The sequence below is a fragment of the Mus musculus genome, chromosome 1, assembly GCF_000001635.26.
Source record: "Mus musculus strain C57BL/6J chromosome 1, GRCm38.p6 C57BL/6J".
Classification (NCBI taxonomy): Eukaryota; Metazoa; Chordata; class Mammalia; order Rodentia; family Muridae; genus Mus; species Mus musculus.
The window spans coordinates 175,971,466-175,990,039 of record NC_000067.6 but is presented as its reverse complement, the minus strand read 5'-3'; the positions used below and the strand labels follow the sequence as shown (position 1 = coordinate 175,990,039).

The 18,574-nt window shown below is 42.3% G+C and overlaps 1 protein-coding gene and 1 pseudogene across 15 annotated transcripts in view; both read left to right on the top strand.

Annotated features, from left to right (window-relative positions):
• Pld5 (phospholipase D family, member 5) overlaps positions 1–18,574 on the top strand; it is a 319,212-nt gene that overhangs the window by 291,473 nt on the left and 9,165 nt on the right. For all 15 annotated transcript variants that reach the window (XM_006496897.4, XM_030254909.1, XM_006496900.4 and 12 more), the window contains 2 exons: positions 5,457–5,593; positions 14,413–14,581. In XM_006496897.4, coding sequence (XP_006496960.1) covers positions 5,457–5,593; positions 14,413–14,581 — 306 coding nt within the window. The remainder of the gene's footprint in view (positions 1–5,456; positions 5,594–14,412; positions 14,582–18,574) is intronic.
• On the top strand, positions 11,097–11,822 carry Rbm8a2 (RNA binding motif protein 8A2; annotated as a pseudogene).

Here is an 18,574-nt window from a genome sequence, read left to right as displayed (position 1 = left end):
TTTTTCACCTTTTTTTTTCTCCAAGAAGTTTTTAGCATAGGGTTGTAGATTTATAGGTAGTTCCTTTGTTTCTTTTTCTGGCTAAATAATATTGTATTGTAAATATGCCATGTTTTGTTTGTCTGTTGGTAGGTGTTTAGTGTTTCTGTCTTCTAGATCTGTGCATATGGCCCCTGTGAGCACTCCTATCCAAGACTCTATCTAAAGACCTCTTTTCAGGTCTTTGGGGGTTACTCTTAGAAATAGAATTGCTGAGTGATGATCATTTGCTTTCCAAATGGGTTGTGCCCTTCTAAAGTCCCACCCTTAGTGTGGCTGTGTTCCTGTCAACACTTATTACTTTTGTCTCACATTAACCATCCTGGTGGGTGTGGCATAAGCATCACTGTGCGCTGATTGCATCTTTCAGTTGTACTCAGTGTCCACTGGGAGACCTCCTGGGGAGGTTCAAAACATTCTCCATATGTGGCCCTTAACAGAAGGGTGACTTGTGAATCTTTTCTTCCATTAGGGTTGGTTTTTCTTTTTCTTTTTTTTTTTTTGTCTGTGTTTGGTTATATCTCAGTGGTATAGTCTAGAAAGATAGTGTGAGCTTTCTAAATACCAGGACACAATTATAAAGTATCAGAAACCTACTAAATTGTCTACAAAGTGCAAATGAATGAGTGTGCAAAATAAAATATGCATACATGTAGCACTTACTGATTCGAGAGAAAACCTAGATTAAGCCAGACATGGGCTGCCTCGATCGTTCTTGATAGGTAAAAGGCAGCTGAAACATAAACCGGGCTCTGCAGTGCTGCCTTCTACTTCAACTGTGGAATAAAGAAACACTGAAAACCAGACTTATCACATTCCTTCTAGAATGCAGAGGGGAATATAGAAGCCACCTCTGCACAGTGGAAACTTGCAGGACAGCATTCTTTTGTGCTGTTATATATTAAGGAACATTCATACTGTTCATAACAGTTGAACCACAACCCTGGGTGCAAAGACATTGGTGTAAACAATTATTCCCTCCCTTAACGAATACATGAGTGCCTGCCAAACCCAAAGCATTGTGCTAGGCAAAGGGAACTCAGGAAAGACTAAGGCATATAAACACCAATAAAGGTGTCCACATGTGTTTGAGGAAAAAAAATAGACTAGGAAGGGAGGAAGGTTGGGATGAGACAAACTTTTGACATTTATCGGTTTATGAAATACATTCATGTTCATTTCACAGCTACTTACTAAGCATATGATATGATATGATATGATATGATATGATATGTGCATGGCACAGCATATAGGAGCTGTACAAAAAAAAATAGCACAGCCCAAGAGCTGGCAGATAATCAAGCATCCGGTCAACTGAAGCTGTGCCACACAGCAGGTGCTGGAATGAGGTTCTACAATGCACAGAGCTTACCTTGACCACTGATAGATGCCACCCCTAGACCTAAGCCCGGAGTATGACAGGCACTTGGGAATATATTCTGATAGAGCAACAGCGTGCCTATGACCCAACCAGGGAACAGACTCTTCTCCTATTCAGTCCTCAGAGGATACCAGTGTAAACCGGTGAGACTCTTATTAACACCGAGAAGCAAACTAGCCAGGCCTGGAGGTACCTGTAATCCCAGTACTGAAGAGGCTGGAGGATTACTACAAATTCAAGGTCAGCCTGGGTTACAGAGGGATTTCCAGGACAGCTGAGGATACACAATGAGACTCTGTCTCATGAAAGGAAGGAAGGAAGAGAGGGAGATGAAGGGGGCAGAGGTGGGTTGTGGCTAAGGTGGGAAGGAAAGGAGACTAAAGGTAGAAGGTATGCTGATGTTCTTGGGATATGCGCGTGAAGTCTGGCCTAAACCACCAACACTCTCATAGTGGCCCCCAACCAGCCCTCGCCAAAATGTGCTTTTCTACAAGAGCAATGTTCAGTTTAGGACCCCAAGATAAAACACAGGAAGTTCTTAACTGAAACAAACCCCTGGGTGTTTTGACACATTTCAGAGCCCAGGGACCTTTCCAGAGATAAGTTCCTCAGCTGCTCCCTGGCACCCGGAGCCATGCCTAACACAGACCAAACAAGGCTGAGGAGATCGAATCATGTGTATGTATGATGTTAATGATATAGGAAAATGGATAAAGCATACCCCCTAAAATCAAGCTAGAAACAGTCTGGCTGACGAGAGACAAGCACAGGCAATTATATCTCTGAATGTGCTAAATAAGATAGGAAGCAAATTTTGGAGGTGGATTGTGGGAAGGGTTGTGCAATGGTACAAGTCACTTGATGCCTTTGGACATGACTGAAATGGTGAAGATGGGACTGGGGATATAGCTCAGGGGTGAAGTGCTTGCCTAGCCTAAGGAAAGCCCTGGTTCCCACCTGCCCAGGGATGGAGAGACAAAGAGAATAAAGGAGGGAGGAGGAAATGATAAGAAAGGGAAAGTGCCGGGTGTGGTAGCTCACGCCTTTAATCCTAGCACTTGGGAGGCAGAGGCAGGTGGATTTCTGAGTTCGAGGCCAGCCTGGTCTACAAAGTGAGTTCCAGGACAGTCAGGGCTATACAGAGAAACCCTGTCTCGAAAAACAAAAAGAAAGAGAGAGAGAAAGAAAGAAAGAAAGAAAGAAAGAAAGAAAGAAAGAAAGAAAGAAAGAAAGAAAGAAAGAAAGGGAAAGCAGCATATGGTCTGGAATCACATTGACAAGAGAGGTAGCCTATGGCTGAAGACCTAAAAAGAAGATAAATGTTTAATGGAGGACATACACTTGAGCTGGAAGTTAGAGAGCAGACCAGCAGGACAAACAGGGAAGCCTGTCATCCAGAGGGCCCAGCTGAGCGAATGGCCAGAAGCAGAGGTGAGGACACAGCCACAGGCTGGGGACATAAATGGGGTGGAATAACAGTTGTGGGTACTCATCTCAGAGAGAGAGAGAGAGGAGACCATCCTGAACTGAAAGCCATGTGCACCCTTTTGTTAAAGGCAAGGCAATGGGTTGTGTAACTATACTTTTGAGTACTTTATTGGTTTCTTTTACCTACCATCTTTCTCCACCCTTACCCCTTCCAACCTCCCAATACTTGGTGGGAGAGAAAAGGGTTAGAGGGGAAAGGGGATGTCTATCTCACTAGACTACTTCTTGCTGATTAGGGGCATTGAGTTCCTTGGGGCAACTTCAGTCTTGATTGTCACAATGTCCAATTTCTTCTTCTAGTCTCTTTGCTTATGACCACTTGACAAATGGCAGCTATAGGAACCAGCAGCTGTGGAGGAAGCAGCCACCACTGCCTCTCTCGGGGCTCTGGCATTTTTATAGCCTCTCAAGAGCTCCCAGGATTCCAAATGTAAGCTATCTTCAGCTGGCAGAATCACACCCCAGCCAGAGCATGAGACAAATCATAGTCAGCTGCTGTGAACAATCTGAAGTAGCCCCATATCCCACACCTGGGATTAAAACAGAAAACATATTCACATAACATAACTGGGTTTTTTAAGAAACCAAAATATCACTATAGGGATAGGAAGAGCATTTGGTACCATAAAATCTCGACACCAGGGACTGAGTGATCCTGAATAAGAGAATCAAACAGACCAGACACCTGAAGATACAGAAGTTCTCTGTTCCAGTGAAAGATGAAGCATCATTCCTCTTTCCTCTCTCTCTCTCTCTCTCTCTCTCTCTCTCTCTCTCTCTGTGTGTGTGTGTGTGTGTGTGCTGGGGAAAGCACAGGACTGATGGCTTTTAAATACATCTTTCCCACTAAAGAATGGAAGTTTATCCTCATTCTTTTTTTTTTTTTTTTTAAACATCCAAAGGCTTTATCAGCTACAAGACTGAGGAGGTCAGAGCTTTCCCACCATGCCCCATGTCCAGGGCCTGAGTATCCTCATTCTTAAAGAAAAATAATCAGAAGAATACCCTGCCTATCACTGGCCGAGAGGACTTTATTACCTTTAACACTGCTGTGTCCAAATATCTGCTGAGAACAGCTTAAGGGAGGAAGGGTTTATTGAGGCTTACAGTTCAGGCAGAGGTCCATTCTGGCGGGGAAGGCACAGCAATGGGGACACAACTGCTCACATCACATCTGCAGCTGGAAAACATCAAAAGAGGAAAGTTGGGTCTCAGCTTGCTTTCTCTTGTTATGCAGTTTAGGATCCCACCCACAAAAGAGTGCTACCCACAGGAAGGATGGGTCATTCCACCTCAGTTTACCAAATCTAAAAGTTCTCTCAAACACATGCCCACAAGCTCATCTCTTTGATGATTCTAGAGTCTGACCAATTAATCAATATTAACTATCACAAGGACTTTCTGGGCAGGAGATCCTGGACAGTGTGTACCCTTAACATGCACCTATATAATTATTTTGCCCCTTCTGTCGGAAGGGGTATCCATCCAAGAACCTTCATTCTGTGAACCATGCAGTTGAATTGGATTCCTACCAATGCAGGATGTGGAACTGTGGACAAATGACTTGGGAAATGTTATTGTTCAGCTCCCCTTTATCCAGGCAGTTCCAGAAACTTTTATCCTTTCTTTTGTGCCTCTATGCTTAACACAGGCAACTTCTTGTCAGATAAAGGTGAGACTTATAGGAAAGACTGTTTCCAATCCTCTCCGCTGGAAAAATAATGAACACTCTGAAGTATGTCTTCCTCTTGCTACACTAACTCCACCTAAGGAATGAATATATATATATATATATATATATATATACATATATATATATATATACATATATATACACACACACACACACACACACACACACACACACACATATATATATATATATATATATATATATATATATATATATGAAGTTTAGATGTATGAAAAATACCCCCAGCATCATTTTTCCTCTTTTTTCATTTTGCTGATCCTTGTCCTCTGCCTCTCTTGATGGATTCGGGCATCACAGTAACTTCCGTTTTCCTTGGAGGGTTATTGATGGCATTCTATACAATCAGCATTCCTCTTCCTAACCCTATGAAAGATCCAGGGATAAAAAATAAGATTTTAAAACTTGTGCCGGAATGTTTTTATAGCCAATATCACTTCCCAGATGAAATGACTTCTAGAATAAATTTCTTACTATATGTGTATATGTCTGTAAATTATATTTTAGAAAATTCATCAGCCACATACAATAGGGAGAGGTTCCTAGAATCAAATAAGATTGAAGTAGGTTACTCTCAAAGGAGCAAGACCTGCACTGGAAGCAAAAATCCCCTCTTGAGACAGATTTCAAGGACTTGAAACAAATCCCGCCTCAGGTTTGACAAAACACAAAGTATCTTTGTTGTAATCTGATCAAGAAACCAAATGGGGGGTTGAAATAGCATGTAGTTAACAATATACCAAGACCTACCAACACAAATGAAAAACACTTCAAATGTTTTTAACGTTGAAATACCTACTGCTCACCTCTAACATCTTGGGTTTTGTATCTTCACAGAACTCTCCTAAACTCTTTTGCCCTAAAAACAGAAGCTTTGACATCGATGCCATCTACAGTGTGATTGACGATGCCAAACAGTACGTGTACATTGCGGTCACCGACTACCTGCCTATCTCCAGCACGAGCAGCAAAAGGTCAGGGACTTTCCGACCTGTACCGTGTGGTCCTCCGGCCTCTGGGCTCTGAGATGCTGTCAGGCTGTATCAGGAAGAGCACACTCTCTTCCAGTGCGCCTCGTGTGCATCTGCAGTTTTCCCATCATGCCTTTCTTCCCCTGGTGTGTCCAATTTAAATGCTCAGAGTCTCACGCTACAGGAGTGCATCACTAGTTTATCCCACAATCACAGGAACAGTCTCAGAAAGAAGGTTTGGGTAATTAATAGAAAATCGTATCCTTCTGTGCTCTCAATGCGAAGGTGAAGGGGATTTAAAACACATGCTTTCAGAGAGCGGGCCCTTCTGAATGAGAAGGCTATCTTTACGGTGGGTAACTTCTCAGTTCCTGTTTGATCACACAGTAACTTGGAAATGATTCAGGGACAGGAGATACTACACAGCTCCAGGAACAATAATCACACATAACGCGGAACCATGCCCAGGCATTCCCGCTCTTGCTTGCTGTAAGGGCAGATCTTTGGGTGCTTGTCAGTGTATTCAACAATTAAGTTTAACCAGGAAATGCTTTCCAAAATGCATGTTTTCGAAATCATCATCCAGAAAATTATAATTTCAAAATAGCCATTTAGTTAGCTTAAATGATTAGGTGTGCCAAATATTACCTGAATACTTTTTCATCTTGCCAATCCCACATGTGCATAATATGTACCATCTTTATGCAAATGGTTGCAAGAGTGCAAAAAGCCTGCCAGAAAAAAACATCACTTTATGACAGCAGGAAAGCATTTTGAGCTGTAAGAGCACATTATTAAGACAGAGCTACTTTAAAATATTATCTGCCTTTTGAATGTTCATGGATTTTCCCACACACTTTCCCATTGTCCTCCTTTTTATGCCCCTCTCGTTTCTTGTTTATTTGGCATTAGCCTAAATTTTAGATATCTGCTTCCCTCGGGAAACATAACTAACACATGGTGCCTGGTTGTCCTGTGACCAAGGAGGATGGGGGAGGCTAGTTTATGGAGTTCTAGGATGATGATGGCCAAGACTAAAACTTTGTCCCATGGCCTCCCATGGGCAAACCAGGTCTTCCATAGGGTGGGAGGTTGTTGATGGGTGGTGATACACACTTGTAACCACAGACCTTGGGAGCCTGAGACAGGAGGTTCATGAGTTGAAGATAGTTTAAAGCCAGGCTAGGCTACAGGGTGAAATCTTGTCTCAAAGAGACTAAAATTAGGGGAATATGTAAAGAATGTTAAAAGGCCAGAGAAACTGAAATGTTTCGGAGCCAAACTGAAATCTCCTATCTTAATTATTTATCATTCCTGCTGTTATTTAAATACTTCTGGTAGTGTGTGTGGAGATACTATGATGCAACTCACTGTTTTGTGTGGTAACCTTAAGAAAATAATTTAAAAAAAGAAATATTTATTCACCTCAAATATAGTAAGACTCAACAAACCAAAGAAAGCTTCCACTAAACTCAGCTCAGCAAATAAATAAGCTTACTGGGGCTACCTACACAGATGTGGATGGAAACAAAATAAAATATCAAGCTTATACTCAGCTTTCTAAACAAAAGAGAAACGCGGAGATTAGACTCAGATTATAATTACATTCTTCTCAATCATATGAATGCATTTTATTCAGAAATCAATCGGGCCTTGTGTTTATATGACCCTAAAAAAGAAAGGTTCAAAGGCAAATTCAGTGTGTTTGTAGAACTAATTAATATCTTTGACTTAAAATTTAGTTTCTTCAGTGCCAAATACCTAAATGAAAGGTGGTAAGTCATGAACTCTTGAGTCAGAAATGATCTAAATATACATTGTCTGTTGGAAAGGATATTGGAAGTTCTGCCTTTCAGGATAACAGAGAGTCTCATAGTGAAGTAATAAATCCTGCAAAGGGGAAAAAAAAAAAAAGCATAAGCCCAGACAGAGAGCCCTTGCCTAACATTTGCAAGGTTCTGAGTTTATCCCCAGTATCACAAACCAACAATGATGGTCAAAAATAAGAAATAAAAGCAAGTCACAACAGCAGATATGCATGAAGATGCCATAATGAAACCTGTTACCTTGGATGCTTAACTAAAATGTTATTTTTTTAAATTATATTAAAAAATAAAAATAAAAGCCAGACTTTGGATGCAAACTCCGCAGCCAGCCCCACAACACCCAGGCAGCTCCACCCCCAGGGGCTCCAACATGCCCAGGATCAGAGGTGAGGAGGTGAGGAGGACACAACATCTGTCCCCAACACCGGGAGTAACTGGTACTGGTGGGACTCAGGCATGCAAGAACTCTACCAGACTAGTGGCCCAAGTTTCTTCCAGTCAGTCTGGGCCAGAGCCCTGAGCAGACCTTGGGCACAAACTCTGGAGCCAGCCCCACAACACCCAGAGACAGCTCCACTCCCAGGTGCTCTAACATGCCCAGAATCAGAGGATCCCAGGATCCCAGGAGTTTGGTCACACCAGGATCTCAGGATCCCAGAGGCAGCTTGACTCCCAGGAGCTCGGGCATACACAGGATCTCAGGATCCCAGAATCCCAGGATCACAGAGACAGCTTGACTTGGAGGAGTTCTGACACATCCAGGATCACAGGAAGAATAGGCTCCAGCCAGCCATAGCCAGGTCAAGTAGCACTAGAGATAACCACATGGCGGGAGGCAAGGGTAAGAACATAAGCAACAGAAACCAAGGTTACGTGGCATCATCAGAACACAATTCTCCCACCATAGCAAGTCCTGGTTACCCCAACACATCAGAAAAGTAAGATTTGGATTTAAAATCACTTCTCATGATGATGGTAGAGGACATTAAGACGGACATAAACAACTCCCTTAAAGAAATACAGGAGAACACAGGTAAACAGATACAAGCCCTTAAAGAAGAAACACAAAAATCCCTTAAAGAGTTACAGGAAAACACAATCAAACAGGCAAAGGAAAGGAACAGAACCATCCAGGATCTAAAAATGGAACTAGAAACAATAAAGGGAGACACCCCTGGAGTTAGAAAACATAGGAAAGAGATCAGAAGTCACAGATGTAAAAGCATTACCAACAGAATACAAAAGATAGAAGAGAGAATCTCAGGTGCAGAAGATACCATAGAAAACAATGACACAACAGTGAAAGAAAACGTAAAAAAACAAAAGGCTCCTAACCCAAAACATCCAGTAAACCCAAGACACAATAAGAAGTCCGAACCTAAGGATAATAGCCATAGAAGAGAGTGAAGATTACCAACTTATAGGGTCAGTAACTATCTTCAACTAAATTATAGAAGAAAACTTCCCTAACCTAAAGAAAGAGATGCCCATATGCATACAAGAAGCATACAGAACTCCAAATAGATGCGACCAGAAAATAAATTCCTCCTGTCACATAATAATCAAAACACCAAATGCACCAAACAAAGAAAGAATTTTAAAAGCAATAAGGGAAAAAGGTCCGGTAACATATAAAGGCAGACCTATCAGAATTACACCAGATCTTAGCATAGACTATGAAAGCTAGAAGATCCTGGCCAGATGTCATACAGACCCTAAGAGAACACAAATGTCAACCCAGGCTACTATACCCAGCAAAACTCTCAATCACCATAGACAGAGAAAAAAAGATATTCCATGACAAAACCAAATTTACACAATATCTTTCCACAAATCCAGCCCTACAAAGGATAATAGATGGAAAACACCAACACAAGGAGTGAAACTACACTCTAGAAAAAGCAAGAAAGTAATCTTTCAACAAACCCACATAAACAGAATTCCACCTCTCACAAGACAATTAACAGGAAGTAACAATCACTTTTCCTTAATAGGAAAATTAATATCACCAACATATCATAATCAATTGAAATTCAAAAATATGAGAAATTAGAAATTTGTCAGCTGTCATCTCGTGGTCTCTCTAATTTGGTAATGGGAGAAATAGGTCCAATATTTTCCAATCCATCCACACTTTCTGCTTGTTTGTACAAGACAGGCTCTTGCTGTACGCCACATAATGGTCTTGAAATCATGCTTCTCCTTCCTCGGCCTCTGTATTAGTAGGATTGTTTATTTGATGTTTTTATATTCTACTATGGTTTTCAGAACAGCTTACATATTTCAAAATTATTTATACAGCCAAATTAAATGTAGACAATTAATTTGGGAGGTGGCTTGTAAGAGAACAGCAAAGAGTGAAACTGAAGGCTTTGCTTGATAATTATAATTATTATATCAATTTTGAAGAAGAGGACTTTATAAGTTACTCTTTTTCTGAGATGAATGCTTTACAAATTCACCACAGCCAATGAACCAGAATCTTACCTTCACCTAATGTCTGTGCCACCCTCCAAGCAGAACCATTGTTCATTGAAATAGTTGATGAATAACTTCATGGCTAGACCATCTTAATACACACACCATTTCTTAAATGAATGTAACCTGTTCCCTGCAGGCTGAGAATAATGGCAATCACTCAAGTCAAATAGCTTTGACCGTAGCAGGAAATCTGTATCCAAAAATCGTGCCTACAATTCATTCCTTGGCACAGCAGAACTGTCAACTCTTAGCTTAGCTACTATGGAGGTAAAATCCTTTGGTGATGAGAGGGATGTTGTAGTACAGCCTTATTACAATGAACTCCAATGTCCAAAAACTGTTCTTATTTTGTGTTTGTACCACATTAAGCGCCAAGATTTTAAGCTCCACTAAAAACAAAACAAACAAACAAAAAGACTTTACCTCTGTTCATTAAAAAAAAAAAAAAAAAAACCTAGAGTGAGTTCCAGGACACCCAGGGCTGCACAGAGAAACCCTGTCTTGAAAACAAAAACAAAAACAAAACCACCTGTGATGGTTCTTCTCGGTTGTCAGGCTGACTCTCTCTGGAATGAACTACAAATCCAGAAATGAGGGGCACACCTGTGATTTTCTGTTTGGTGGAGTGGGTAGATCCACTTCTAGTCCAGACTTTAGGTAGGAAGGAACACCTCTGAGCCACATCTTGAGGCAGGAAGACACAGGCTTTTCTTTAATCTTTTGTTTGTTTGTTTGTTTGTTTGTTTTGGTTTTGTTTTTGGAGACAGGGTTTTCTCTGTGTAGTCCTGGCTGTCCTGGAACTCACTCTGTAGACCAGGCTGGCCTCGAACTCAGAAATCTGCCTGCCTCTGCCTCCCAAGTGCTGGGATTAAAGGCTGCCTCTGCCTCCCAAGTGCTGGGATTAAAGGCGTGTGCCACCACACCCAGCACTTTCCTTAAATCTTAAAGCGGGCAGACACACCTTTAACCTGTGCCACACCTTTTGCTGAAGCCTATATAAAAAGACGGATGAAGGAAACTTTTGCCTTGCTCATAAATCCGTTTCTTCACCGGCATTAGAGCCTACTTTTTCCGGATTCTAGACCAGCTGAGACATCCAGCCTTGTGGAACTAAGCAACTACTAGATTCTTCGATTTTCTGGATACATCTAGCTATTCTCCAATTAGCAGGACTGCAGCCCTTTCCCGAGGTGCTTAGCTTGTAGAGACTCAGAAAGCGCCGAGAGAAGCAAGATGGCGGACGTGCTGGATCTTCATGAGGCGGGGGGCGAAGATTTCGCCATGGATGAGGATGGGGACGAAAGCATCCACAAACTAAAAGAAAAAGCGAAGAAACGGAAGGGCCGCGGCTTTGGCTCCAAAGAGGGGTCCCGAGCACGGATGCAGGAGGATTACGACAGTGTGAAGCAGGACAGCGATGAACCTGGGCCACAGCGCTCTGTTGAAGGTTGGATTCTCTTTGTCACTGGAGTCCACGAAGAAGCCACTGAAGAAGACATCCATGACAAATTCGCTGAATATGGGGAAATAAAAAATATCCACCTTAATTTGGACAGGCGCACGGGATACTTGAAGGGGTATACTCTAGTTGAATATGAAACATACAAAGAGGCTCAGGCTGCCATGGAAGGACTAAATGGTCAAGATTTGATGGGACAGCCAATCAGTGTTGACTGGTGTTTTGTTCGTGGACCACCAAAGGGCAAGAGGAGAGGAGGCCGAAGACGAAGCAGGAGTCCAGACCGGAGACGCCGTTGATAAATCCTCTGTTGACTGGGTGGTCTCTCTACAAGTCCATTTGGTTATGCTGCCTTGGATTAAACAGGGCTAGGGCGGACCTTGTGTTTATATTTAATTTCTTACCCTATCTACTTGGCATTGCTTTTGAGTTTTAGAAAAAAATAAATGATCCATTTTCTTTTCTAAAAAAAAAAACTAATAGCGATATATTATTTTAAAATATCATACAGTTAGTATACTTGGAGTTATTTAAAATTTATATTGAGGCAAACATATGTATTTTCAGTATTGCTGTAGACAAACATCTACATAAGACTGTTCAATTGATTGTTGTTTTATATCAAACAACTTTTGTACTACTCATTCTTATTGTTATAATATTTTATAAATTTTAAAGAATATGATAAAAAACAAAAGGTATTTCAGGTTTTGAAGGGGGGCTCTCCAGGAGGAGTTGGGGTACAAAAGGGAAAGAAGAATGTGATGTAAGTCTATTTACTGAAAATATGTTTTTAAATGTTAACAAATTCAGATGAATTAAAATTAGGTATCTTATCATCATAATGCAATAAGCCTAAATCAAAGGAAAAAAGAAAGTAGAATAATAAAATAAAATAAAAATATAGATAAAAATAAAAAAAGCAGAAAGGCTGATTTCAGCTGTTCCTGATAAGCAGACAAGCACTCTTTCTTTAAGTGATTCACTGCCTAGGTCCCAGCTTAGAGCTGTCTCTGGTTTCTCTTCAGTCATGTGACATGCATCTTTCAGAAGGAGATAGGTAAATGTGTGAAGGACTAGTAAAATGTTATCTGATTTACCTTTAAGCTTCAATAACCCTCTCCTTCTGCAGTTAACCAGAGTCTGAAAATATCAAATGGAAAGTTGCAGAAAAAAAGCAATTTGTGGAGGGGGATGAATGCAATCAAAATATATTGTATGAAAGTCTCAAGAAGTAATAAAACAGTGCTTTAAAAAAGAATTTATGAGTTTTAAATAGATTTTATCATAGTATATTATATTGCTAAAATTGTATTAGTCGTTATTGCCAATTCCTTTTTTGCTGAGTCTGCACACTGAAGAGCAGTTTTCCAAGCCTCCACTTGAGTGGAAGTGAGGGGGCGAGGCAGGTGCTCTGAATACGGGGAAACTACTATGCTAACTACTTTCCTTCATATGAATTTAACAAATGTCTGTTGACATGTGTGCATTTATGATTAAAGCATGAACATATGTGATCCCTGAAATGCCACCTGAAGGGGGCAGAGGGGCACAAGGGAGATTATTAGAACACAGATATGTGTATGGGACTGAAGGTGTGTCCAGAGAACAGGACCCTGAAAAGCACCCACAATGCCATGACAAATTTAGAGGGATTTTTCCAGATGAAAGGGACAGTATAAGCAAGCATTAAGATGAAGAAAAAGGGCTGCCAGGTTCAGTGTTGGATTGCAAAGCCTAAAAAGTAAAAAGTAAGGCCCTGGAAAACCACACTGGAGAGAAGGCAGAGATGGGAGTAGAGGGGGCAGCTTGCTAGAGAGTCTCAAGATTTGGGAGAGGCTCTGGTGTTCTAATAAAAGGAGTAACAGGACCATGCTTGCTTTTAGACAGTCATGTGGGTGGTCACAGGAATAAGAGTCGAGGCACAGGAACCATTGTAGAACACAAGGCTGAGGTGCCTGTTCCCAGTAGTCCCTGGAAACCGACAGAAAGAATGCTAGCACCACCCAAGATTTAAGTCATACAGGGATCAAGAGGAAGGTGGAGGGACAAGTGCCCTACAGGTGGGCATAACTGGAATGGAGTTGTCCAACAAGAGAGACAAGGAGCTGGGGCCTGGAGATCATAAATCTGCACCCTGCAGGACTAAAGGACAAAGTGCATGTGAGAAGAGAGGGAACTTCCAGGGCAGGAGGGTCAGATACAAACAGCAGCCCCCTGGAGATGCTGTGGTTAGAACACTGACAGGCCATGGTGCACAATAACATGGCCTGAGTCCAAACAGTGACTATGCCTGGAATCAAGGCAATATTTGAATCCCTACAAAGAGGTGAGAGAAGACAGCCTGATTTGAGGCCCATCAAATGCCCTGATTTGTCTTAACATGACACTTCTGAAGTGACTTGATGGGAAATAGAGAGAGCAGAAGGGTATACGCACACCTTAAGCCAAGGAGCCAAATGGTAATAGAAACACACAGCAAGAGCTGAGAAGCCATGCCTTCTGTAAGAGTTAGAGTGGGAAAAGGCTTAGGTGACAGAGGAAACTGATGGAGGATGCCAGCGTCCCACCCAGAGGAAGGGAGCTGTGGAAGGCTGGGTTGGGAAGATGGTGCTAAGGACAGTCTGCAACATGGGACAGCTTAGGTAACTAAACAGAAGTCCATTGGAGACCGGATGGTATTATCCGACATGGGGATGGCATGACATGCAGTACAAGGTATGCAAGGCTCTTAGCTAGAATTCCGCTCAAAAGTAAATGCTTACACCACAATGAGGCCTGAATAGCGCTGAAGGTCTAGTGAAGACAACCCAGAGTGGTGAATACTAGATCTATATAGCTTCATCCTGTGGACCCGAGACCTTCTATAAGGCAGTAAGAGGTCCCAGAAAAGCTTCCTCTCTTAGTGTCTAACTTCAAAGGCCTGTATCATCAATCTATCCCACAAAACGGTTGCCACGATGCAGAATGAAATAATGCGCAAGGCAATAACAAAATATTCCATTGCCTTGTAAAATTTCTTTCACGGATAGTTTTCTCCATTTGTTCTTCTGCAGGACTTACTGGCCAGATTTAGATGGGAAGATAAGAGAAGCATTAGTTTTACGAAGCGTTAAAGTCCGGCTGCTCATAAGCTTCTGGAAGGAGACTGATCCCCTCACGTTCAACTTCATCTCGTCTCTTAAAGCTATTTGCACTGAAATAGCCAACTGCAGTTTGAAAGTTGTAAGTGTTATAATGACCGTGTGATTCAATAAAAAAGGCTTATTCCCTTTGCATGCAAGCTGTTGATGCACTCACGCACATACATCCACACACGCACATGCATGTATGCACATGCACACACACACACATACACACAGGAGGGGGCCATGTAGAGGCCAGAAGTCAATATCATGTCTCTTCCTCAGTAACTCTCCACCTTACTGTTTTAAGGCAGGGTCTCTCCCTGAACCTGAAGCTTGCTGATTTGGCTTGAGTAGCTAGTCACCAAGCAAGCTCTCGGGACTTCATGGCTCCATCTACCCCCAGGACTAATGTTATTGACAGCTGCTTGCCAAACTCTATGTGGATGCTAGGAATTCAAACTCAGATTTTCATGCATGCAACACAAGCAGTTTACCATCCTAGCCACCTCCTCAGCCTCCTCAGCCCCTTGCAGTACACACTTCATCTGAACTGCTTCATTTCCCTACTGACCTTATTTGTAACACGGACAAAGAGTTGAATCACCCATCAATACACACTGACCCCTGCCCGCTGTCACACTCGTCCAGACTCCTGGCCTTGCTCCAATCTCTTGTGTCGCAAGCTAATCCACCTCGGGATGCCTGCAGGAAAGCAAGGTGGGGAACTGCTGGTTCCTTGTTTCTGTGACGTTTTGTCGCTACCTGACAAGAAACAATTTAAAGGAGGAACAATTGATCTGAGTCCACAGTTCCGTGGTGACTAGGACTCGTGCCATGGTCTAGCATGAATTGATAATTTAACTTGTTCCATCCTGCTCTGTCATGAAGTACAGATATGGGACTGTTTCTAGGGATAAGATGTAACCCATAAATTCCACTCCTGCCCACAAACCTACCTCAGATAGGCCCGCCTCTTAAAGCTTCCCCATCCCCCAAAAATAATGCCACCCACTAAAGACTAAGTGTTCAAACACATGAGCCCATGGGAGACGTTTCACATTCAAACCATAGAACACATGAAATGTGCGACCTTAACTCTCAGGTTCTTCTCTGAGTTTTCTTGCCTCCTCCCCTCAGGACCTTTGTGTGTTCTTTCTTCTCCTACAACACCCTCTTCCACCTTCATCTGACTGGTGACTATTAATCGTTTAGGCCTTAGTTTTCAAACCAAGTCTCCTATGCACTCAACAGCTGTGTGTTGAGACCACACTCTCTGGCAGGCCTGCGCTTCCGGAGGCATTTGTCCACACGTGATGACAGAGTCTTTGAAGCATCCTTCTTGAGTCAGCTTCCAGCAAGTCTCTGACCCTCCATATCCCAGAGACAGAGGAGAGTAGTGGAAGACTTGGGTTTAGGCCTAGAGGTGGTTTGCATCTTCTCAGCTTTGCTCCATTTACAGACATCATTCACAGGCTGATACCAAAGGGCAAGGGAGGCTTATGAGCTGTGCCCACCCAGACAAAGGACTAGACTTGAGGGTTATCCTGGTAAGACAGTCTCGGCACCAGCTATATGTTTCCCTTCTTCCCACAGAGAACCCTAGAGTTTCCATTCCTGCCTCTGTACAACTCTACTTAAACTTAACTGTTTAATTTTTAAAACTGAAGCAGACACTCCCCCCATGTCAATGAGTTCATAAATCATTGTAAGCGTTGGAAATATGAAAACAAGTCGGTGATTACCACGAATTATCTGTCTTGTAGGTCAGATTTAAAAGCATGTACGACATGGCCATAGTATGGAAGCTAACTGGAATGTGAAGCCAAATACTGGGGATGGAAGCAGAGGTTAATAACAGGGAGCCAAGCAAGGCCTGAAATACCAGCTCAGCTGTGTCTGATACCTCTTCATAGAGAAGAGAATGCTGGAGTCAATTCAGCTTGGGGACAGCATCCTCCAGAAAACTAAAGTGGCATTCAGGACTCCAGGGAAGTCAGATGAGCAGAAACCAGGTGTCTAGTCACTATCTACCTAATGCCTGGCATGAAGCTAGTAGTGTTCAAAATATGTGCTAAACTGGTAGATTCACAAATGAAGGCAGTAAAAGAAAGGGACTGGGAAAGGCAGTGATAGGAGAGGCTCTGTCATCAGTGAGGAGAGAAGAGAGAGCCTACAGCAAGGTCCAGGTCTTTTCTCCCCAGTGAGACTCACTGTGGATGTCTGCAGAAACATGGGTGGCAACTTGCTTACAGGAGCATATGCCCCTAAAGGAAATGTCTCTCCCATCCTCCATCAGCCACAAACTGCTTATAAATCATCAGGGAAGGGTGGAACCATGCGGTCCCATTCCCCCACACCCCTACCCACACCTCACTTCCAAAACAGAGTGTTGACAGACCCAGTTTTATGGAAATTTTTGTGCACATTATCACAACTTTTTCTTTTTCAATTTCAAGGATTTAACAGTCATGTCATTGCCAAAAAAAAGTTAGGATTTTTTCCACCTCTCCCTGCTCCTTCTCCCAGCTCTTACATTCTTACATACTTTCTGATGGTCCTGGTGCCTTGAAGTATAGAATCTATCTATCTACTGGGCACTTAATAGTCATTTCTCCTCAACACTTTGGTCAGTTATGTGTCTCTGTATTAACTACTGACCACTGCAGAAAAAAAGGCTCAGCAGACCAAAGCTGATTGCTACACTAATCTGAGTGCACAAACATAGCTATTTAGAAGGCAACTTGACAGACACATTATGCTCATTAATCAAAACAAAGGCAATAGCTTTCCTAATAGGGTATGTGCCTCCCAAGACATGGGCCTTTGTCTGGGTTTACAGTACCAGATATGGATTTCCTCCTGTGGATCAAGCATTGCCCAGAGTTTTCTTAATTGTCTTCTATGACCTGGTATCCCCAGTGTGCATCACACATCCTGGAGGTCATTTAGGGAAATCAGATGATCTGCTGTCAAGTTTATGAGATTTCCAGGAGCTTGTGCATACAGCCCCGTACATTCACTCCCACGGTTACTCTTGATCGCCCTTCAGGGGTCTTCCCCACCATGCTGCTTTCTGAACCACAGCGTGCTTGAATCTAAGGCCGTTGCATTTGAAATCCTACAAGGAAAAGAAAAATCCATGATAGTAGCCCCTGCAAAATTCCATCAGCTTCACCATTTGGACACAGATGGTCATGAATCTTGAATCTTGAAACCATACATTAATAGCTCACTGCTGGCCATTTTATGAAACAGAGGCCATGTATTTTTAAATGTCAAGACAAGCCTGGGTGTAAAGGCAACTTATGGCCCTGTCATCTAGGACACAGATGGCTGGTGAGCACTTAAAAGAAAAGTAGGGTATAGAACTTTGGAGACAGTATGTCTTCAGGAGGCACGGAGCCCTGACAAGACAGATAGATGACCTGGGAGCGAGCGGGATGCTCTGTCTCTGGAAAGTAGATGCTTACATCACCTATGCAGATGTGGCTCAGTATCGTTGAGGAAAACAGAAAGACTGCTGCTTGGAAGATTGTCACAGTTTAGGGCTACAGAAATGGCTCAGCAAATAATAGCATGTACTGCTCTTGCAAAGAACCAGAGTTCAGTTCCCAACATCCACACAAGGCAATTCAGGTGACTTACAACCATCTATACCTCCATCTCAGGAGAATTAGACACCTCTGGCCTCTGTGGACACTGTACTTAATATATGCATATACCCACACTTCAACATACATACATATAATTTTTTAAAAATTTAATCCAAAATAATATTTATCATGGCTGACTTGAATTAGTTTAGTTAATAAATTACCCAATTGGTACCCAATTCTTTTTGCTTTAAGGCCTCTAATAATGTCAGAGGCTCTCCTCATCTGGTTTCTACTACCTCGTCAGTCTCCCAGATAAAGTTCAGAGTAGAGTATTGGGTAAAATTTGGAACATTAGTGATCACAGGTTACCCTTCCCTCAGCATAAACCAACTCTCATTGTCTCTCTGAACCAAATAGGGGCGGGCCAATCTTGGAAATTACACAAAATCATCCATGAAGATCCATCTCCCACGGATGCCCTCTGCCGCTTCTTC